The 23608-nt window shown below is 42.5% G+C and overlaps 1 protein-coding gene across 5 annotated transcripts in view; it reads left to right on the top strand.

Annotated features, from left to right (window-relative positions):
• Nucleotides 1-23608, top strand: part of LOC139537473 (polypeptide N-acetylgalactosaminyltransferase 10-like) — a 95639-nt gene that overhangs the window by 27393 nt on the left and 44638 nt on the right. For all 5 annotated transcript variants that reach the window (XR_011667547.1, XR_011667546.1, XM_071338824.1 and 2 more), the window contains exons 2-4: nt 1591-1696; nt 2121-2259; nt 13507-13673. Coding sequence is in view for 3 of the 5 variants with exons in the window: in XM_071338824.1 (XP_071194925.1) it covers nt 1591-1696; nt 2121-2259; nt 13507-13673 (412 nt within the window). In the remaining 2 variants the exon portion in view is untranslated. The remainder of the gene's footprint in view (nt 1-1590; nt 1697-2120; nt 2260-13506; nt 13674-23608) is intronic.

The raw sequence follows: 23608 nt of genomic DNA, 5'->3' as shown, positions 1-23608 counted from the left end.
TACATGCTTTGTAAGTAGGAAAACCTGCAAAATCGGCAGTGTATCAAATACTTGTTCTCCCCACTGTACGTGAAAACGAGCATGTGCGAGCCTTGGGATTGATATTCTCACAGGGATACAAGCCTGAAATGAAATGTTATACATTCCATTGTGTGAATTTCGCAGCACTGAGTTTTTTTTGTACTTTTACTGCTATGTCTCAAATTCCTTGAGTTCTTCCATAGCTAAACCCAAGTGATGGATTGAATTGTACCTAGCTCATCTTTTCTGCTAGAGATTTTATGTGTAAGAAGGACCGTGTGTGTCTGTCTATTTCAGAGCGGTCCATTGACTCTAGTCTGACCCAGTGCTAACCTCACTGCTCTCTCACCTCGTGGCCAATGGACATCCTACCTGACACCAGCTGTGATCCCTCCTCCCCTACCGAGATGGAATTGAGACATTGTGAAGCAGAGTGTTTCCCTTATATGCATTTAGCAGATATTTAATATTGTCTTTAGGCTAACTCTTATGTCTGAAATTAGTTTCAGGCTGACTGGTGTAGTTTGTTTCCCCTCGCTCATCAACTTTGGTAGTCAAGAATATGTTTAGCATTATTCTAAAGGCCTACTGCAACCCGTAGCATGTTTTAGTTTCCCTTACAGTAAATGTGATATAGTTATAGTAAATAAAACCGTCCTGTAACAGCTTCTTTTTACAAAGTTAAAGGTAAGAGAATGGTACCAACCTGCAAGGTGCGTGGTCAAGTTATTAACATGAACACCAACGCTAATAAATAGGCATAACACAAACTCATCGCCCATTCATCTATCTGTGATTCATTCAGTAAGGAGAGAGAGAGAGACGCATTAGCGCCTGGCTGGGTACCAACTTCCTACACTGCATTGTCTTGGTAGGTTAAGTTGGGAATAGGTGTGGAAAAAAATGGTTAAAAGGCTCTAAATACTTGTTTTCAAAATTGTGACAAATGAGCAATGTAAAATACAAACATTTAGGAAAAGTCAGGGAAGGAGCAGGACGTTTTTTGTTGAGATTATTATTATTATTTACTAAATCAAATGTCAGTGGCCTTTGGCCTATGCCAGTTCTAGTGTTAAAGTCAAATGAGTTTTTCCATACTTGTGTTCCTTCATTCCCATTTTCCACTTCTGCTCTCATAAGAACAGTTCTCAAGCCTCTAAAAAATGCTGACCAGCATTGCAGCACGTAAGGACCAGCTCTCACATTTAATTATAACTGATGGCAAAAAAAATCCCATAATGACTATTGGTAATGGTTGTGTGTTTGCAAGGTTCTCAGCTGTTGGGTAATGGACAACTGTTTATTTCCTTGTATGGTTATGTTTATGAATATGCTCTCAATGTGATGTAGACCTACTAATATAGCTACTTGAGCATCAAGCCTCACAGGCTCTGGTATAAGGGTTGCTGGTTAGTGAGGTGTCCTGATATGTGACCCTCTGTTCCCGGTGTGTGTGCTGCATGCGTGGATGCGTTTGACCCTCTGTACTGTATGTGTGTGATTCCCTCTGTGTGTGGGTGTGGGTGTATGTCCTGATTTTTGACCCTCTGTTCCTGTGTGTTTTTGCAGGGAGTAAACGTCAGGCCCCAGAAGGATGCCCAGGTGGGGCGGGACGGCATGCGGAGGAAGGACTGGCACGACTACGAGGCAATCAGGAGAGATGCTGCTCGCTCTGGTAGGACAGAACTTCAGGAAATCCCTCGCACACACTCACTCCCCTTTTTAGTTTGAGGTTTGAAGCCCACAACTATACTGCAATAACAAATGATTCCACACAAGGCATTATATGTTTGTAGGAACATGAGCTTTTCAAAGGTTTTGATTCTAGCACAACGACTGTAGGCCATTAAACCTGATGTGGTCGACAGACTGCAAGACATTTCTAATGTCCTTATGGTTCATTCAGCAGGTACTGGGATTTTAGCTGACACTAAGTCCAGGTACTTTCACTGTCTGTCAGAGAAAAGCAAATCATTACTGGCTAGAACACGACAACAGATGGATGGGCCAAGGCATTTCAACCTAAGTTGACATTATCTTTGCACTCATGTCTGTTCTGTTCTCTCTGCGCGTGTGTCTCTGCGCGTGTGTGTGTGTAGGTAACGGGGAGCAGGGTAAGCCCTTTCCTCTGACCGACACTGACCGGGTGGACCAGGCCTACAGGGAGAATGGGTTCAACATCTATGTCAGCGATAGGATCTCCCTCAACCGCTCTGTCGCAGACATCCGGCACCCAAAGTGAGTGCGTGTTTCTATTTTAATTTACCCAGCTTGTCAACTCCACATTCCTTCGAAAGGATAAGTATAGTTTAGTCACCGTTGTTTCTTGGGCCCGACCCGAAAAATCGGTTGACAGATATTATCGGCCGACATTAACCTTTCACATAAATATTTGTATCTGTCTTTATTCCACAGATAAAGCATTGATATTATACACATAGAATAAACAAATACGTCTGCTCATTTGCAGTCATTTTTTGAAATGTTCAATGGTTGCTTGAAGAGGGCGCTCTGAGTTGCTCATTGAACATAATTAAGCCCTAAGTAACAACGTGAGAGAGAGTCTGCATGGTGGTTTGACGGTGAGTAGCTTGCCGTAGTCAGTGTATTTGAATATGCAAATAATCAAAAGTACACTTCACCAAGCAGCCAGCCCGGTCTTCATCACATTCTCACTTAGGTAACATTAGCTTAGCTATCTAGCCAGCAAGGTAGTTAGCCTAGCTAGCAATCTGTGCTACTTATATGCTAACACCGGACTGGCGCAAAAGTGAACACTCGTCCATGATACAAAAATAACACGATTACTGTCTGTGCCTATTATTTTAGACAGTGGGCTTATATAGTTAGTTCTCCAAAATATGCTATCTGCAAAAAAGCAAGACAGTTGTCGCAGCTCTATCATTCAGGCCATGGCTTGCATTCATGATGAGTTAAGAAGCTAACGTTACCAAAACAGCCTGGCAAACATGTGCCTGCATAAACTTTTCAGAACTTGATCCTCCAGAAAGTGGAGAGCCACACGTATGCAGCTCCACTACACAATATTTTTTGGGAAATCCACGTTTGATAGGATTACCAACACAGACTGACAAGCTTCTATGGCAGACCAATCCGAACTCCTCTCTCGGCATGTCCAGCCTGCTCATTATCTCAGCCAATCATGGCTAGTGGGAAGGTTGCCAGCTCTTTCTGTGGCTTAACCAACAAGGCTCGTAATTTAACAATTGTATTTATATTTACAGATGGCATACAAGTGTGTTATTAACCTCTCTGGGATATGTGGGACGCTAATGTCCCAACTGGCCAACATCCAGTGAAAATGCAGAGTGCCAAATTCAAATAAATTACTATAAAAATTTAACTTTCATGAAATCACACATGCAATACATCAAATTAAAGCTACACTTGTTGTGAATCCAGCCAGCGTGTCAGATTTCAAAAAGGCTTTACGGCGAAAGCAAACGATGCTATTATCTGAGGACAGCACCCCAGCAAACAAACACAGACCATCATATTTCAACCCTCCAGGCGCGACACAAAACGCAGAAATAAAGATATAATTCATGCCTTACCTTTGACAATCTTCTTCTGTTGGCACTCCAATATGTCCCTTAAACATCACAAATGGTCCTTTTGTTCGATTCATTCCGTCGATATATATCCAAAATGTCCATTTATTTGGCGCGTTTGATCCAGAAAAACACCGGTTCCAACTCGCGCAACATGACTACAAAAGTTACCTGTAAGCTTTGTCCAAACATTTCAAACTACCTCCTAATACAACTTTAGGTATTTTTTAACGTAAATAATAGATACAATTTAAGACGGGATATACTGTGTTCAATACCGGAGGAAAACAATGTGTAGCGAGCCTCTGTGTAACGCACCACTTCCCTCTAGCCTCGTTCTGAACAGTGCTGCTTCTTCATTTCTCAAAGGAAAAACCTCAACCAATTTCTAAAGACTGTTGACATCCAGTGGAAGCGATAGGAACTGCAAGAAAGTCAATAAGAAATCTGGATTCCCAATGAAAACCCATTGAAAAGAGTGACCTCCAAACCAAAAAAATCAGAATGGTTTGCCCTTGGGGTTTCGCCTGCCAAATAAGTTATGTTATACTCACAGACATGATTCAAACAGTTTTAGAAACTTCAGAGTGTCTTCTATCTAAATCTACTAATAACATGCATATCTTAGCTTCTGGGCCTGAGTAGCAAGCAGTTTATTTGGGCACGCTTTTCATCCAAAATTCCGAATGCTGCCCCCTATCCTAGAGAAGTTAAGGCACATGAAAGTTCACATGTTCAAGAAGGCATTTCTGCCCAAAAATGCATTTTGATAAAAAAATATTTTTGACATTCAAGCGGCTCTCCTGTTAAGTTGTGACATTCTACATATGCCTAGTTTCCTAAATCTGGTCACATTTGTGAACTGCAGTTTCAGATTTGCTTTGAGACTAAGTTTAAATCAATCTGGCCAGTGACTCTTTGTGGTGGTTTAGCATATAGAGGATCTAGTTTATTTTTGGTGGAAATCCTGTAAACCACAAATAAAATGTTCTTAAATTCAGTACATTTTTATATTTTGTTGAAAGAATCATTCAGAATATCTGTTTAATCCTTTCACACAAAAGTTGTATAAACCAAGGTCTGTTTTTTTCATTCCACCCCTAAAACAAAATATCGGCAGATATATCGGTAATCAGTGACTTTTGCCTCCTTAAAATGGGAATCGGACCCAAAAATCCCATATGGGTCCGGCTCTAGTTGTTTCACATGCTCCTGATGATGCAAAATGCATGTGAGCATTAAGTGGAAGGTGTATTTCATTCATATTTGAAGATGTAGCTACTTTCCTCATAAGCTATTAAGTATATTTATATGCACACTAATAATTTTATATTAAACTGATTGTGGCAGAAGGCCTAGTATGGCATTAGTCATCTAAACACCTTATTCTGCTTATCTTAATCGGTGTAAGGTCAAAGTTGAAGTAAGCATACGCCAATTAAAGCAGCTGGTTTTATGAGCAGTCTTTCAAATGATTAGTACATGTAAACATCTTAATCAGCGTTCCAGTCGTGTATTTGATCAGTGCATGGGCCAGTACCGTTAGTGCAAGCCTCCCTCTTATGCGCGAGTGAGTTCTGGAAATTGAAATAAATTCATTAGGTCCTAATCTATGGACTTAACTGGGCAGTGGTGCAGCCATGGGTAGGCCTGCAAGGGCATAGGCCCACTCACTTGGGAGCCAGGCCAATCAGAATTTTTCCCACAAAATAGCTTTTTTATATACAGGAATACTAATCAGTTTCATCAGCTGTCCAGGTGGCTGGTCTCAGACGATCCTGCAGGTGAAGAAGCCGGATGTGGCGGTCCTGGACTGGCGTAGTTACACGTGGTCTGCGGTTGTGAGGCCGGTTGGACGTACTGCCAAATTCTTTAAAACAATGAAGGTAGCTTATGGTAGAGAAATTAACATTCAATTATCTGTCAAGAACTCTGGTTGACATTCCTGCAGTCAGCATGCCAATTGCACACTCCCTCAACTTGAGAAATCTGTGGCATTGTGTTGTGACAAAACGGCACATTTTAGTGGCCTTTAATTATCCCCAGCACAAGGTGCACTTGTGTAATGACCATGCAGTTTAATCAGCTTCTTGATTTGCCACACCTGTCAGGTGGATGGATTATCTTGGCAAAGGAAAAATGCTCACTAACAGGGATGTAAACAAATTTGTGCACAAAATTAGAGAGAAATAAGCATTTTGTGCATATGGAAAATCTCTGGAATATTTTATTTCAGCAAATGAAACATGGGACCAACACTTTACATGTTGCATTTATATTTTTGTTCAGCATAAATAGTTTTCCAAACTCCGAACCAAATGGTCTTCACAAAAATAACATGGGCACTGTGGTAGAACGTTTATTTTGTTAGATTTTCTGCATTTATTAAAAGTCCCATCAGGTAGCTTGATTTCAGATGATAATCTGATTTAGGGTTGGGCGTTATCCATATTTTCATACCGTCCTCCTCTCATACTGGGATATATACGGTATTACCGGCTTAGTACACGAGGGGGCACATAAAAAAAAAATTGGCGCCCAATGTATATATATCAGATTTCTAACAAAATTAGCACAGGTAATAGTGAATGTCAACAGAGGTTGCTAGCTAAATATGCTATCGAGCACAAGCGAAAACAAACTAATTGCAAAGATGGGCAATCCAGCTCATGAAGTTATACATATACAGGTAGGAGCTACCAAATGTCATTTTTGGTGAGTTTGGACATTTTACAGCGACTGTGAACAAGCAACATTGTGCAAATTAACAAAGTTTTGACGTATGCTTTTTTGAAGGAAGAACAGTACTGGCTCTGGAGCAGTATGTGTAGGCTACACACTGTGTATGTCTGGAGTCGCTAGGGCAATGAGTCTGTTCTGCTCTGAGAGGAGAAGATGGGCTGAGAACGAAGAAGAGAAAAAACGCAATGAAATCAAGATGGTGGCATCTGTACAAATAACGAATCCAAAGGGCTTTGACTTCTCAAACACGGCAGAAAGCTGTGACAATATGATGCTCTGTCACCTTATTAATTAATCCACTTACTTAGATTAACTAGCAAATTAAAGTTAGGGGTCGCGTTAATACAGAATTCTGCGTTTTTCACACAGGAAACAAAGAATGCATAAGAAATGTCTTGCCGATTTAAAATGCTTCTTATTGTAATTTATGCTCTGTTTAAGACAAATCTCGGGCTTCAGTTGCACTTCTCCACTCAGATGAGAATTCACTAGCAGGCATTCTATCAGCAGACAGACAGCGCTCTGACTGATGTGTATCTACAAACAAATCCGGGACTGGCTCAACTGTTCTGTGGAACTAGGGTAAGCTTCATAATGTAAAATAATAACAGATTTGATTGATTTAGGATCCCTATTAGCCGATGCCAATGGCGACAGGTAGTCTTACTGGGGTCCGACACATAACGAAAAAAACGTTACAATTTACTATATATTTAAAAAATATTACCGTGTGTGCATCTATCAGTTACACATGCATTTCAGTACTTGCACACAACAATTAGGTCACATGGGGAGAGGCATTGTGCCGTGATCAATGTTCCTTACAATTTTTGGGGGCACTGAGCAAATTTGGAAACTTGAATGTTGTGAGAATTTTGTGCAACTTCCGGCGCGCATTTACAGTGAACACTGAAGCAGTAGCCTTAGTTTTATTAGCTACTGTTTGAGCATAATGTAGGCCTACCAACAAAACCAATGGAGCAAACCCCATAACATATTAACATGGAAATAGCTTTTGATTTCTATGATAGCCTACAGTAGCCTGTATGTGGTGTTCAGTGCAGTCCTACATGGCATAACTTTTTTACTTTGTCTGTAACACCATGGGCCAAATAGGTGACTGTACATTACATTGTGTTTATATGATGCAAGAAACCACTTTACAAAATAAAATGTATTATTATTACCATACAGAGAATTAGACAATGTAGGCTACCTGTCTGAAAATACAACACTTCCTTTTTTTTCTTTTTTTTGACATACGCTTTTTACCTGACTGGCTTTTCAAAGACAGCTTGACATGTAGCTTACATGTTTTGTGCTCTTGTGGGAAGCAGTAACTCCCCATTGCTGACCTACAGTTGAAGTCGGAAGTTTACATACACTTAGGTTGGAGTCATTAACTCGTTTTTCAACCACTCCACACATTTCTTGATAACAAACTATAGCTTTGGCAAGTCGGTTAGGACATCTACTTTGTGCATGACACAAGTAATTTTTCCAACAATTGTTTACATGCAGATTATTTCACTTATAATTCACTGTATTACAATTCCAGTGGGTACAAAGTTTACATACACTAAGTTGACTGTGCCTTTAAACAGCTTGGAAAATTCCAGAAAATTATGTTATGTCTTTAGAAGCTTCTGATACCTCAATTGGAGGTGTACTTGTGGATGTATTTCAAGGCCTACCTTCAAACTCAGTGCCTCTTTGCTTGACATCATAGAAAAATCAAAAGAAAATCAGGCAAGACTTCAGAAAAAAAATTGTAGACCTCCACAAGTCTGGTTCATCCTTGGGAGAAATTTCTGTACGCCTGAAGGTACCACGTTCATCTGTACAAACAATAGTATGCAAGTATAAACACCATGGGACCATGCAGCCGTCATACTGCTCAGGAAGGAGACGCGTTCTATCTCCTAGAGATTTCTCCTAAATCAATCCCAGAACAACAGCATAGGGCTTTGTGAAGATGCTAGAACATTTGTGGACACGACTGAAAAAGAGTGTGCGAGCAAGGAGGCCTACAAACCTGACTCAGTTACACCAGCTCTGTCAGGAGGAATGGGCCAAAATTCACCCAATATATTGTGGGAAGCTTGTGGAAGGTTACCTGAAACGTTTGACCCAAATTAAACAATTTAAAGGCAATGCTACCAAATACTAATTGAGTGCATGTACACTTTTGATCCACTGGGATTGTGATGAAAGAAATAAAAGCTGAAATATATCATTCTCTCTACTATTATTCTGACATTTCACGTTCTAAAATAAAGTGGTGATCCTAACTGACCTAAGACAGGGAATCTTTACTTGAAATAAATGTCAGGAATTGTGAAACTGAGTTTAAATGTATTTGGCTAATGTGTATAACTTCCAACTTCAACTGTATGTGCTTCAGGCAGAAGTCTTCACGCTTTTTGATGTATTTCTGAACCGAAAATCAGCCAAGACTTCAAAATTGTAGACCTCCACAAGTCTGGTTCATCCTTTTGAGCAATTTCCAAACACCTGAAGGTACCACGTTCATCTGTACAAACAATAGTACAGAAGTATTAACACCATGGGACCACGCAGACTGCTTAGGAAGGAGACGCGTTCTGTCTCCTAGAGATGAACGTACTTTTGTGCGAAAAGTGCAAATCAATCCCAGAACAACAGCAAAGGACCTTGTGAAGATGCTGGAGGAAACAGGTACAAAAGTATATCCATAGTAAAACGAGTCCTATATCGACATAACCTGAAAGGCTGCCCAGCAAGGAAGAAGCCACTGTCTCAAAACCGCCATAGAAAAGCCAGACTAAGGTTTGCAACTGCACATGGGGACAAAGATCGTACTTTTTGGAGAAATGTCCTCTGGTCTGATGACACAAAAATAGAACTGTTTGGCCATTATGACCATCGTTATGTTTGGAGGAAAAAGGGGGATGCTTGCAAGCTGAAGAACATCATCCCAACCGTGAAGCACGGGGGTGGCAGCATCATGTTGTGGGGGTGCTTTGCTGCAGGAGGGACTGGTGCACTTCATAAAATAGATGGCATCATGAGGAAGGACAATTATGTGGATATATTGAAGCAACATCTCAAGACATCAGTCAGGAAGTTAAAGCTTGGTCGCAGATTGGTCTTCCAAATAAACAATGACCCCAAGCATACTTCCAAAGTTGTGGCAAAATGGCTTAAGGACAACAAAGTCAAGGTATTGGAGTGGTCATCACAAAGCCTTGACCTCAATCCCATAGAAAATGTGTGGGCAGAACTGAAAAGGTGTGTGCGAGCAAGGAGGCCTACAAACCTGACTCAGTTACACCAGCTCTGTCAGGAGGAATGGGTCAGAATTCACCCAACTTATTGTGGGAAGCTTGTGGAAGGCTACCCGAAATGTTTGACCCAAGTTGAACCCTTTAAAGGCAATGCTACCAAACACTCAATTAGTATATGTACACTTCTGACCCACTGGGAATGTGATGAAAGAAATACAAGCTGAAGTAAATCATTCTCTCTACTATTATTCTGACATTTCACATTCTTAAAATAAAGTGGCAATCCTAACTGACCTAAGACATGGTATTTTTACTGTGGGATCTTAAATAGACAGCTGTGTGCCTTTCCAAATCATGTCCAATCAATTGAAATTACCAGAGGTGGACTCCAAGTTGTAGAAATATCTCAAGGATGATCAATAGAAACAGGATGCTCTATTTCGAGTCTCATAGCAAAGGGTCTGAATACTTATGTAAATAAGTTATTTATTTTGAATACCTTTGCAAAAGATTCTATAAACCTGTTTTCGCTTAGTCATTATGGGATATTGTTTGTGGATTGATGAGGGGGAAAAAACAATTTAATCATTTTTAGAATAAGGCTGAAAAGTAAGAAAGTGGAAAAAGTCTTTGTAGGGCTAAAAAGCAACAATACAAAATCAAGATCCCACAAACAACAGGTGGGAAAGGCTGCCTAAATATGATCCCCAATCAGACCATACAGACCTACAGATCCTTCAGGTTTCGGGGCTGTCGGAGGGCAATACGGACTTTCAGCTCTCTCCAGATTTTCTAATGGGTTCAGGTCTGGAGACTGGCTAGGCCACTCCAGGACCTTGAGATGCTTCTTACGGAGCCACTCCTTAGTTGCCCTGGCTGTGTGTTTCGGGTCGTTGTCATGCTGGAAGACCCAGCCACGACCCATCTTCAATGCTCTTACTGAGGGAAGGAGGTTGTTGGCCAAGATCTCGCGATACATGGCCCCATCCATCCTCCCCTCAATACGGTGCAGTCGTCCTGTCCCCTTTGCAGAAAAGCATCCCCAAAGAATGATGTTCCCACCTCCATGCTTCACAGTTGGGATGGTGTTCTTGGGGTTGTACTCATCCTTCTTCTTCCTCCAAACACGGCGAGTGGAGTTTAGACCAAAAAGCTCTATTTCTGTCTCATCAGACCACATGACCTTCTCCCATTCCTCCTCTGGATCATCCAGATGGTCATTGGCAAACTTCAGACGGGCCTGGAAATGCGCTGGCTTGAGCAGGGGGACCTTGCGTGCGCTGCAGGATTTTAATCCATGACGGCGTAGTGTGTTTCTAATGGTTTTCTTTGAGACTGTGGTCCCAGCTCTCTTCAGGTCATTGACCAGGTCCTGCCGTGTAGTTCTGGGCTGATCCCTCACCTTCCTCATGATCAGTGATGCCCCACGAGGTGAGATATTGCATGGAGCCCCAGACCGAGGGTGATTGACCGTCATCTTGAACTTCTTCCATTTTCTAATAATTGCGCCAACAGTTGTTGCCTTCTCACCAAGCTGCTTGCCTATTGTCCTGTAGCCCATCCCAGCCTTGTGCAGGTATACAATTTTATCCCTGATGTCCTTACACAGCTCTCTAGTCTTGGCCATTGTGGAGAGGTTGGCGTCTGTTTGATTGAGTGTGTGGACAGGTGTCTTTTATACAGGTAACGAGTTCAAACAGGTGCAGTTAATACAGGTAATGAGTGGAGAACAGGAGGGCTTCTTAAAGAAACACTAACAGGTCTGTCAGAGCCGGAATTCTTACTGGTTGGTAGGTGATCAAATACTTATGTCATGCAATAAAATGCTAATTAATTACTTAAACATCATACAATGTAATTTTCTGGATTTTTGTTTTAGATTCCGTCTCTCACAGTTGAAGTGTACCAATGATAACAATGACAGACCTCTACATGCTTTGTAAGTAGGAAAACCTGCTAAATCGGCAGTGTATCAAATACTTGTTCTCTCCACTGTAGGTAGGAGCTACCAAATGTCATTTTTTGGTGAGTTTAAACATTTACAAGTGAATGTGAATGAGAGACATTGTTCAAATAAACAACATTTTGAGGAATGCTTGTCTGAAGGAAGAGCAGTACTGGCTTTCCAGCAGCATGTCTACACCCTGTTTCTGTGTGGTCTAAAGTGGCAAGGGCAACGGGCCTGCCTATTCTGCTCAGAGAAGAGGCATCTGACTAATTTTGTACTTAAATTGCACTTCTAAACTCGGATGATAGTTTCAGCACACAGTGCTCGGACTTATGTAGGTATTTTTCTTTGGTAATTTTCTCGGTGTAGCCAGCCTATTTATCTCTGGTAAAATGCAAGAGTAATTTAAAGCAAAACGTTAGCAAGTGTAGCTGGCTACATTCTTTCTATGATAGGCCTGAACATTAGAAATATGATGGCCATGCATCATTTTTGCAAAAAAGACCTTGCTTTTTTAAATTGTAAGCTCATTTACTCATGTGGCTGCCAGCCAAGTAGCGTTGCACTTCTGTTTATCTGATGAAAATGAAGCTATTTTTTGCGGAATGTGTGGGGAAAGAAAACTAGTTGCACATCCCAAAAACACTGGTTTTCAGTATAGAGCACGACCTCTGTCAATACACAGCTGGACTCACCTGCTCCCCTTTTCTCCAGTTGTGCTATTTACTAACAAACACGTGACTGGCTCAACTGTTCTGGGGAACTACAGTAAGCTTCATAATGTAAAATAATGTGATAGGTGAAATGAAGAACGCGATCTGCTTTATCTCCTAACGCTTTGCACAAGTTGACTGCAGGGTTTAGAAAAACAATTGCTACAAATATTAAAATGTATTGAAAACTTCAACAAAAAAAAAGAAATTCAAACGTATTGAAAAACCATCCTGTGGCTATTTCCAAATACCCCAGTATACCGCCTTCGCATATTAGGGAGCAATTAGCTATCTCACTCTCTCGTTCTCTTTGTTCCTCTTTCTCACCCTCTCTCCTGCTTTATGTCTCTCGCAGCACTGTCTGTGGGACCTGGTACCCTCTCCTCTTTAATGAAAAAGTGAGGGATGATGAAGAGGATGCTGAGGCAGGAGCTTGGCCTTCTGACAACTGAAGTGCCACTGTGACAATCGGCTGTCAGGCCCATCACTCTGTGTCAGTTAGACCAATGAGGTGGCCACACCTGCTCTCCCATATCTAATCGGTGGACCTGTCTGCCCTGGAGGCCCGCTCCCGCGTGGTGACAGTCATGTTGTCACCACCAGAATTGCCGAGTGGATATCTGGTCTTGATACATTCAATGTCTTTGTTTCGCTGTGACAGTATTCCAATGAAGGAAGCCACTAAATTCCATTGCTCTAGCGATACAATGCAAGGAAATGTGGGTGTGCTCGTAATTGGTCTGAGTTGTCTCAATGTTTTGCAACAAATTTGATTTGGGCTAGTGCTCTGCTCTAGCTCTCATTTTACTAATGAACCAGAAACTGCCGCTTTCATTATCTGCTATGGTTATTTCAATATAGTAATCATATTATATAGCCTAATATTGTGATATCATATCATTACTGTGTATCATTGCGTACGGTAATATTTGTGGGTCATGAATACTAGGCCTACATGATAATACTAAAGTATTGTTGATCTCTCCAGAAGATAACTTTTGTGCAACACCAGGGCCTGTCATCATAAAGAATCTCACACTATGAGTGATCTAGGATTAGTTCCCATCCGGCAATGTAATGTTATTCACTATGCTCTTAAAAGCTAAAACTGATCCTCATACTCAGACACTTTATGAAGACCAACCCTGCTCTACAGCCCCTCAGTAGTCACTCTATTTGCTTTTTGGCAATTGCTGTTTGTTTGTTGCTTATTATTTTATTTGCCTGTTTGTGTGTGTGTTTAGCTGTAAACAGAAGCTGTATGGGGAGAAGTTGCCCAACACCAGCATCATCATCCCATTCCACAACGAAGGTTGGTCGTCCCTGCTCAGGACAGTACACAGCGTGCTCAACCGCTCGCCCCCTGAGCTCATCGCTGAGGTCATACTGGTGGACGACTTCAGTGACAAAGGTACGCGCGCGCGTGTGTACTACCATTCAAAAGTTTAGGGTCACTTAGAAATGTCTTTGTTTTTTTTGTTCATTTAAAATAACATCAAATTGATCAGAAAAAAAGTGTAGACAATGTGAATGACTATTGTAGCTGGAAACTGCTTTTTTTTATGGAATATCTACAGAGGCCCATTATCGGCAACCATCACTCCTGTGTTCCAATGGCACGTTGTGTTAGCCAATCCAAGTTTATCATTTAAAAGGCTAATTGATCATTAGAAAACCTTTTTGCAATTATGTTAGCGCAGCTGAAAACTGTTGTTCTGATTAAAGAGGCAATAAAACTGTCCTTCTTGAGTTGAGTATCTGGAGCATCAGCATTTGTGGGTTTGATTACAGGCTCAAAATGGCCAGAAACAAAGAACTTCCTTCTGAAACTTGTCAGTCTATTCCTGTTCTCAGAAATTAAGGCTATTCCATGCGAGAAATTGCCAAGAAACTGAAGATCTCGTACAACCGCTATGTACTACTCCCTTCACAGAACACCGTAAACTGTCTCTAACCAGAATAGAAAGAGGAGTGGGAGGCCCCGGTGCACAACTGAACAAGAACAAATACATTAGTGTGTCTAGTTTGAGAAACAGATGCCTCAAGTCCTCAACTGGCAGCTTCATTAAATAGTACCCGCAAAACACCAGTCTCAACGTCAACAGTGAAGAGGCGACTCCGGGATGCTGGCCTTCTAGGCAGAGGTCTTCTGGCCAGTGTCTGTTCTTTTGCCCATCTAAATCTTTTATTTTTATTGTCTGAGATGTGGCTTTTTCTTTGCAACTCTTCCTAGAAGGCCATCGTCCCGGAGTCGCCTCTTCATTGTTGACCTTGAGACTGGTGTTTTGCGGGTACTATTTGATGAAGCTGCCAGTTAGCTAACACAACGTGCCATTGGAACACAGGAGTGATGGTTGGTGATAATGGGCCTCTGTACTCCTATGTAGATATTCCATTAAAAATCTGCCGTTTCCAGCTACAATAGTCATTTACAACATTAACAATGTCTACACTGTTTTTGTGATCAATTTGATGTTATTTTAATGGACAAAAAATTTGCTTTTCTTTCAAAAACAAGGACATTCTTAAGTGACCCTACACTTTTGAACGGTAGTATACATACATACATACATACATACAGTGGGGAGAACAAGTATTTGATACACAGCCGATTTTGCAGGTTTTCCTACTTACAAAGCATGTAGAGGTCTGTAATTTTTATCATAGGTACACTTCAACTGTGAGAGACGGAATCTAAAACAAAAATCCAGAAACTCACATTGTATGATTTTTAAATAATTAATTTGCATTTTATTGTTTATGGGACTGAATAGGAATCCGACCGTACAAAACGTACCAAAATGCTTCCTCAGTGTACAAGTGACTCATTTGTTTACTAGTGTGCCGGCTGTTTGCAGAGGGCTATCCTGTGGTCATTTATTAATGAGGCTCAGACTGCCGCAGCTGAGCTCTTCTCTTCCAAGCCCCTCTCAGCCTCCACCCTGCCTTCATCACACAATGTTTAATTCATCTTTAATTAGCTCCCGCTGCCACCGCCACCCTGGCCTCATTGACGGATGTGTTGACCATCTCCACTTTAGGAATTAATTGTTCAGTGCCTTTGAGGTAGGAGCAAAGAGATGGAATGACGTGGGGTCCTCACTGGTTCACTTAATGTTTTTATGAGTTTAATTCTTCAAAACCAATATTGCATTAATTTACATTACTGTTATCTTTTTATTTGTTGTGTGTCGGTGGGGAGGGATTAATCATATGGGTTAAAATCCCTGTGTAGGGCCTCCCGAGTGGTGCAGCTGTCTAAGGCACTGCATAACAGTGCTAGGGGCATCACTACAGACCCAGCTTTGATCCCGGGCTGTATCACAACTGGCCGTGATCGGGAGTCCCATAGGGCGGCGCACAATTGGCCTAGCATCGTCTGGGTTAGGGGAGGGTTTGGCCGGAGGGACTTAGCTCATCCCGCTCTAGCAACTCCTTGTGGCGGGCCGGGCGCCTGCAGGCTGACCTTGGTCAGTGCAGCTGGCTTCTGGGTTAAACAGGCGGGTGTTAAGAAGTGCGTTTTGGCGGGTCATGTTTCGGGAAACGCATAACTGGACCTTCGCCTCCCAAGCCCGTTGGAGAGTTGCAGCGATAAGACAAGATCGAAATTGGGGAGAAACGGGGGGTAAAATACCACAAAAATATTATCCCTGTGTTGCATAATTTCTTGCCCAAACTTTCTCCTGGGATATTTCAGAATTCACTTTCTCTCTAGATAGAATATTGAGCATTACTTTGTTATAGGGGAGCGGAATATTCAAGGCTATAATGTGATTTGCAGTGTGCAGTGTCTTTGGTAAAGTACAGACTGTAAAGGCTATAGGTCACATACTATAGACGTTTAAACGTGGGGTTGCACAGAGCATACAATGCTGCTTGACCGCACACTGTACTGTATGGCTCCTTCTGGCACAGTGCTGTGGAGGAGTCATATTTGCTCAGGAAAAATGAACAAATTATTTTGCTAATGCTGTCCAGGGTCGGATTCCTATTCAGTCCCATAATCAATCCAGGTCGAGCGCCCCTTCTTCCCCTCCAGGGGAATTAGTAAGTTAGACGTGGCTGCAGCAAATTGCTGTTTCCCCCACCGTCGGCCTCTTTTAGGAATCCCTGTGGGAATCCCAGCCTGCTGCATTGGGGCTTTGCAGTGTGGGAAACCCTGGTTCCAGCGTGTTGCCCTTTCACTGCCACAAAGCCTTGGCCCGTGGAGGGGTAGACCGGGTTTCCACAGTTCCCGGGTCTGCAGCGCAGAAATTCAATACTTTTGCCGCGTGGTGCAATAGCCGGCCCAAACAGTTCCTTCGGCCCGAAGGGAACGTCAATGACATCTGCTTCCTCCTTGTCCGAGAGGCTGCATAAGTTGAGCATGCAGTCGCCGTCTGTGTGCGGTTGAGGGAAAGTCTCTACAGTGCACGTAAGACTCGGGGTTAGCGAGTCTTACAAAGAATGTGTGTCCTTTCCTGCTATTGTAGCCCTGCATGGACATAGGTGTACGTGTGCTGGGGCAGGAGCCCTGCTCGGTTCTCCCTGTTCAGGGGCAGCAGGCTCCATGGCTACGAGAATAGTATTCCTTGGGAATGCTGGTGTGGTTAGCTTGCTTTCCAGAGAGCTAGCCAAGTTCAGCTTGATCCTTGCAACATTGGCTAAGAAAGTCTTGAGCGTTCATTTCGTGGGCTAATAGCCTATCTAGCTAGCACAAAGCTAGCCGGAGAAAGTGTGTGCTTTCTTGGTCTTACGTCGAGAGAGGTAGCAATTCTACCTTTCCAGGTAGAAAATGTATTTAGTTCAGTGCTAGCCTAAGGAAACTGCATGGTGGCAGGGTTCGAGTTCAGGGTGGTATTCTCCCACCACCATGGAGCCGTGAGGCTAATCCGGTCGGTTTAGTTAAAGGGACAATCAGCAGTTGCTACATCCATTTTTGAACTCATAAATTCATGATATCTACCAATTTGATTCTTGAAGAATATAACTTATAAATGCCTCATGAGCTTAGTTCAACTGTCGTACCCCAGTTATACACCAGTTGAACTACCGTAGCTAGGTAGCCTGTAGTAATTCAGATATTGTTATATGTTATTTGGAGGAATACACATTTTGTTTAGGTTTGGTTACAATTGGCTTAGCTGGTTATAGGAAATTAAACAATGTAGTACTGTTGATGAAACATATGGTAGGTATGTGTTTGTTTGTAATCATCAACATACTGGTAGCTATGGTAATTACATCCTCGTGTACATATTATGTAATTACAGCAGTACACAACAAACTGCTGCGTCATCTAGACTGTTTTCAGCTTTTTGTATGACAAGCAATGTTTGATCATTTCTATTTGTCTTCTGACAGCTTCATTTTGCATTTTTCTACTTTTGTTGTTGGACTTCTCAGTGTAACTCCCATTCAGCGTATGTTCTCTGTATCAAACTGTTTCCCTCGCCTCATCACGAGATCTTCAATTTGAGTATAAGTGTGCAGAGTGCAAAAACTCATGAATAGAAGATACAGACAGTCCCCTCTTTGCCCGCTTCTCCCATCCTCTGTAACATTTCTTTCTCCGTCTCTCTCTGTGGCTGTTAAACCTTGCTGTCTCGCTCTCTCTCCCTCTGTCTTTTCTGCCCACGCTCACCTTGTGTTGCCAGGTCTATCTTGTGGGCAGCTCTAATTTCATGGAGCAGCTCAGGCGTGAGGTCTGAGTCACAGATAGCGTGCGAGCGACACTTGCTCTCTCTCTTTTTTCCATCCGTCTCCTCTTCCCACCCTTAGGGAGGGGCTCTGTTTTCACTCTTCATCCCCTTCCCCTCTCCTTCCTGGACACCCAGTTTGGTGGACACATGAGGAGGGGTCTGGTACTGCGGTGGAATGGCTGTCAGTCACCTCAGGAATGTGTTAATAAACAAAAAAAACAGCCAGGTCCTTTGGTCTCTGACAACCTGCAGGGTGGCATTAGAGCCCTGTGTGCTTGAACTCCATGCCTACTGTTTTCATGCAGCATTTGTCATTGAGCAGAAGTGATTTCACGGTGCAGCAGACAGAACAGCGCTCAGCACAGGAAGTTGTTCTGCCTGTCAGAGACTATGCAGAAAGTTGTCTAGTGGGTTGTCAGGGCCATACAGGGAGGATGCCAGACAGCACTGAGGGCTTTGTGCACAGTCATTGGTCTGTGTGAGGTTGATCAGCTGATCTTTTTCCCTGTCACATATTGCTTCATGTTCTGCTTTTGTAGGGATCAGCGAAGCCCCTCAGATCGCGCTAAGGGTTTCCATTTCTCTCACGATTTCACATGTTTTAAACTCATCCCCCGCAGCTCCTGTCAGAAAAGTGGGCCTCGCTTTTCTCCAAGTTGACATGGCAACCAGACTGTCACACTATATTGTCCCATGGGGGGATGCTGTCAGGCAGCTGTTTGACTGATGGCCCCCACTGGCCTTCTCCCACAAGCCATTTTTATGGAGATTTCCCCCTAATTGATTTAATCTGTCCAGATTGTTCCATCTCCCCCTTGTTTAAATCACATCGGATCCATTTCCTGTCTGTGACATGGGGCTTTAGTGCCACAGCATCAAATATATGTTTATTTGTCACGTGGGGCGGCGTCTGTGTGAATAAGAATTTGTTCTTAACTGACTTGCCTAGTTAAATAAGAAAATAAAAAAGTGCTGAATACAAAAGGTATTGCAACCGTAAAATGCTTACTTACAAGCCATTAACCAACAATGCAGTTTTAAGAAAATAATTTACTATATTTACAATAAAATAACAATAATGAGGCTATTAACTTCTTTATGATAGGGGGCAGCATTTTCACTTTTGGATGAATTGCTTGCCCATAGTGAACTGCCTCCTACTCTGTCCCAGATGCTAATATATGCATATTATTACTACTATTGGATATAAAACACTCTGAAGGTTCTAAAACTGTTTGAATGATGTCTGTGAGTATAACAGAACTCATATGGCAGGCAAAAACCTGAGAAAAAATCCAAACAGGAAGTGAGAATTCTGAGACTGGTCAATGTTCAACTCATCGCCGATTCAATTCCCTGTAAGATATAGATCTGTTTGCACTTCCTACGCCTTCCACTAGATGTCAACAGTCTGTAGAACGTGGAATGAAGCTTATGCTGTGTTGTGGGGCTGGATGGGAGGAGAATGAGTCAGTGGTCTGGCAGATTGCCAGTTCCTGGTCAGGCGCTTTCCTCATGATATCGCCTTACGTTCCATAACGTGTCTACAGACATGAAGGAATGCTCCGGTTGGAACGTTATTGGATATATATGATAACAACATCCTGAAGATTGATTCTCTACTTAGTTTGACCAGTTTATTCGACTTGTTATATAACTTTTTGAAGTTTTTGTCCGAGTTCGCCTGCATTTGCGCGAGCGTTTGGACATGTGCACTAAACATGCTAGCAAAAGTAGCTACTTAGACATAAGTAATGGACATTATCAAACAAAACAATGATTTATTGTGGAACTAGGATTCCTGGGAGTGCATTCTGATGAAGATAATCAAAGGTAAGGGAATATTTATGATGTAATTTCGTATTTCTGTTGACTCCAACATGACGGAGAAATGTTGTTATGTTTGAGCGCCGTCCCAGATTATTGCATGGTGTGCTTTTTACGTAAAGTTTTTTTGAAATCTGACACAGCGGTTACATTAAGAACAAGTGTATCTTTAATTATATGTAAAACATGTATCTTTCATCAAAGTTTATGATGAGTATTTCTGTTATTTGACGTGGCTCTCTGCAATTTCTCCGGATATTTTGGAGGCATTTCTGAACATGGCGCCAATGTAAACCGAGATTTGTGGATATAAATATGCACATTATCGAACAAAACATAAATGTATTGTGTAACATGATGTCCTATGAGTGTCATCTGATGAAGATCATCAAAGGTTAGTGATTAATTTTATCTCTATTACTGCTTTTTGTGACTACTATCTTTTGCTGGGAAAATGGCTGTGTTTTTCTGTGGCTATGTACTGAGCTAACATAATCATTTGGTGTGCTTTTGCCGTAAATCCTTTTTGAAATCAGACATGTTGGCTGGATTCACAACATGTGTAGCTTTAATTTGGTGTCTTTCGTGTGTGATTTCATGAAAGATTGATTTTTATAGTAATATATTTGATTTTGGCTCGCTACATTTTTTCTGGCTTTTGGCCAAGTGGGACGCTACCGTCCCACATATCCCAGAGAAGTTAACAGGGGGTACCGGTACCGAGTCAATGTGCGCGGGTACAATTTAGTCGTGAGAATTTGTACATGTAGGTAGGGATAAAGTGACTTGGCGCTCCGGTACCGCTTACCGTGCGGTAGCAGGGAGAACAGTCTATGACTTGGGTGTCAGGAATCTTGGACAATTCTTTGGGCCTTCCTCTGACATCGCCTAGCATATAGGTCCTGGATGGCAGGAAGCTTGGCCCCAGTGATGTACTCACTACCCTCTGTAGCCCTTTATGGTCGGTTGCCGACCAGTTGCAATACCAGGCGGTGATACCGGGCAGGATGCTCTCGATGGTGCAGCTGTAGAACTTTTTGAAGATCAGGGGACCCATGCCAAATCTTTTCAGTCTGCTGAGAGTGAAAAAAGGTGTTGTCGTTCCCTGTTTGGACCATGATAGTTTGTTGGTGATGTGGACACCAAGGAACTTAACTCTCAACCCGCTACACTACAGCCCCGTCGATGTGAATGGGGGTGTATTCGGCCGTCCTTTTCCTGTAGTCCGCGATCATCTCCTTTGTCTTGCTCATGTTTAAGGAGAGGCTGTCCTTGCACCACATTGCCAGGTCTTTGACCACCTCCCTATAGGCTGTCTCATCGTTGTGTCGTCAGCAAACTTAATGATAGTGTTGGAGTCATGCTTGGCCACACAGTCGTGGGTCAACAGGGAGTACAGGGGGGGACTAAGCACGCACGCACCCCTGAGGGGCCCCCGTGTTGAGGATCAGCATGGCAGATGTGTTGTTACCTACCCTTACCACCTGGGGGGCGGCCCGTCAAGAAGTCCAGCATCCACTGGTGTTGAACACTGAGCTGTAGTCGATGAACAGCATTCTCACATAGGTTTTGTCCAGGTGGGAAAGGGCAGTGTGAAGTGCGATTTGAGATTGCGTCATCTCTGGATCTGTTGGGGCGGTATGCAATTTGGAGTGGGTCTAGGGTTTCCAGGTTAATGGTGTTAATGTGAGCCATGACCAGCCTTTCAAAGCACTTCATGGCTACCGACGTGAGTGCGGCAGGCGGTAGTCATTTATGCAAGTTGCATTCGCTTTCTTGGGCAGAGGGACTATGATGGTGTGCTTGAAACATGTAGGTATTACAGACTCGGTCAGGGAGAGGTCAAAATGTCAGTGAAGACACTTGCCAGTTGTTCCGCGCAAGCTCTGTGTACACGTCCTTAATCCACCTGGCCCCACGGCCTTGTTAATGTTGACCTGAGCGTGTAATCACACAGTCATCCAGAACTACTGGTGCTCTCATGCATGCTTCAGTGTTGCTTGCCTCGAAGCGAGCATAAAAGGCATTTAGCCAGTCTGGTAGGCTCACGTCACTGGGCAGCTCGCGACTGGGTTTCCCTTTGTAGTCCGTAATAGTTTGCAAGCCCTGCCACATTCGACGAGCGTCGGAGCCAGTATAGTAGGATTCAATCATAGTCCTGTATTGATGCTCTGCCTGTTTGATTGGGACTGCAGCGAGACCACTGCTCTCGCCATGCGGCGCTATGTGATGGAGGCCTGTCATTTGCAGATTGATCGTTCAATTACTTGCTCACTCGGGCCCAGTGGGATCAATTAAGTGAATGGCTCCAATGCATCAGACCCCCCCCGTCTCCTTATCCTTCCTCACCAACCCCCCCCCCCCCGTCCACACCCTGACACATGAACCTCTCTCTTCCTGTTGTCGTCCTTTTATTTTTACTCTTTCTCTCGTTCTCCACTGACACTCAATCACTTGTCATTGCTTTCTGTCAATTGAGCCAGAGCACCAGTTACCCTAGTTGTAGCTTTCTTCCTGAGAACAGCAGGATAATAAACTCAGCCAAAAAAAGAAACGTCCCTTTTTCAGGACCCCGTCTTTCAAAGATAATTCGTAAAAATCCAAATCACTTCACAGATCGTCATTGTAAAGGGTTTAAACACTGTTTCCCATGCTTGTTCAATGAACCATAAACAAGTAACTTATGGCTGCAGGGGCAGTATTGAGTAGCTTGGATGAAAGGTGCACAGAGGTGCCCAGAGTAAACGGCCTGCTCCTCAGTCATAGTTGCTAATATATGCATATTAGTATTGGATAGAAAACACTCTGAAGTTTCTAAAACTCTTTGAATTATATCTGTGAGTATAACATAACTCATATGGCAGGCAAAAACCTGAGATGAAATCCAACCAGGAAGTGAGAAATCTGAGGTTGGTCGATTTTCAACTCATCACCTATTGAAAACACTGTAGGATATGGATCTGTTTGCACTTCCTACGCCTTCCACTAGATGTCAACAGTCTGTAGAACGTTGAATGAAGCTTCTATTGTGATGTGGGGCCGGATGGGAGCTGTTTGAGTCAGTGGTCTGGCAGAGTGCCAGGTCCTGGTCACGCGCATTCCACATGATATCGACTTGCGTTCCATTACTTCTATAGGCACAAAGAAATTCTCCGGTTGGAACGTTATTGAATATTTATGATAACATCCTAAAGATTGATTCTATACTTAGTTTGACAAGTTTATTCGACCTGTAATATAACTTTATGAAGTTTTCGTCCGACGTTCGCCTTGACCTGCACTAGCGTTTGGATATGTGTACTAAACGCCCTAACAAAAGTAGCTACTTGGACATAAATGATGGACATTACCGAACAAAACAAACATTTCTTGTGGAAGTGGGAGTCCTGGGAGTGCATTCCGATGAAGATCAGCAAAGGTAAGTGAAGATTTATGATGCTTTTTATGAGTTTTGTTTACTGCACAATTTGGCGGGTAACTGTATGGTTTACTTTTGTGGCTGAACGCTGTTCTCAGATTATTGAATATTGTGCTTTTGCCGTAAAGATTTTTGAAATCTGACACAGTGGTTGCATTAAGAACAAGTGTATCTTTAATTCTATGTAAAACATGTATCTTTCATCAAAGTTTATGATGAGTATTTATGTTATTTGACGTGGCTCTCTGCAATTTCTCCGGATATTTTGGAGGCATTTCTGAACATGGCGCCAATGTAAACTGAGGTTCTTGGATATATATATGAACTTAATCGAACAAAACATATATGTATTGTGTAAAATGAAGTCCTATGAGTGTCATCTGATGAAGATCATCAAAGGTTAGTGATACATTTTATTTA

This window comes from Salvelinus alpinus, chromosome 13 (genome assembly GCF_045679555.1).
Source record: "Salvelinus alpinus chromosome 13, SLU_Salpinus.1, whole genome shotgun sequence".
Taxonomy (NCBI): Eukaryota; Metazoa; Chordata; class Actinopteri; order Salmoniformes; family Salmonidae; genus Salvelinus; species Salvelinus alpinus.
Note: the sequence above shows the minus strand (reverse complement) of the source record. Positions and strands in the feature narration are given on the sequence as shown.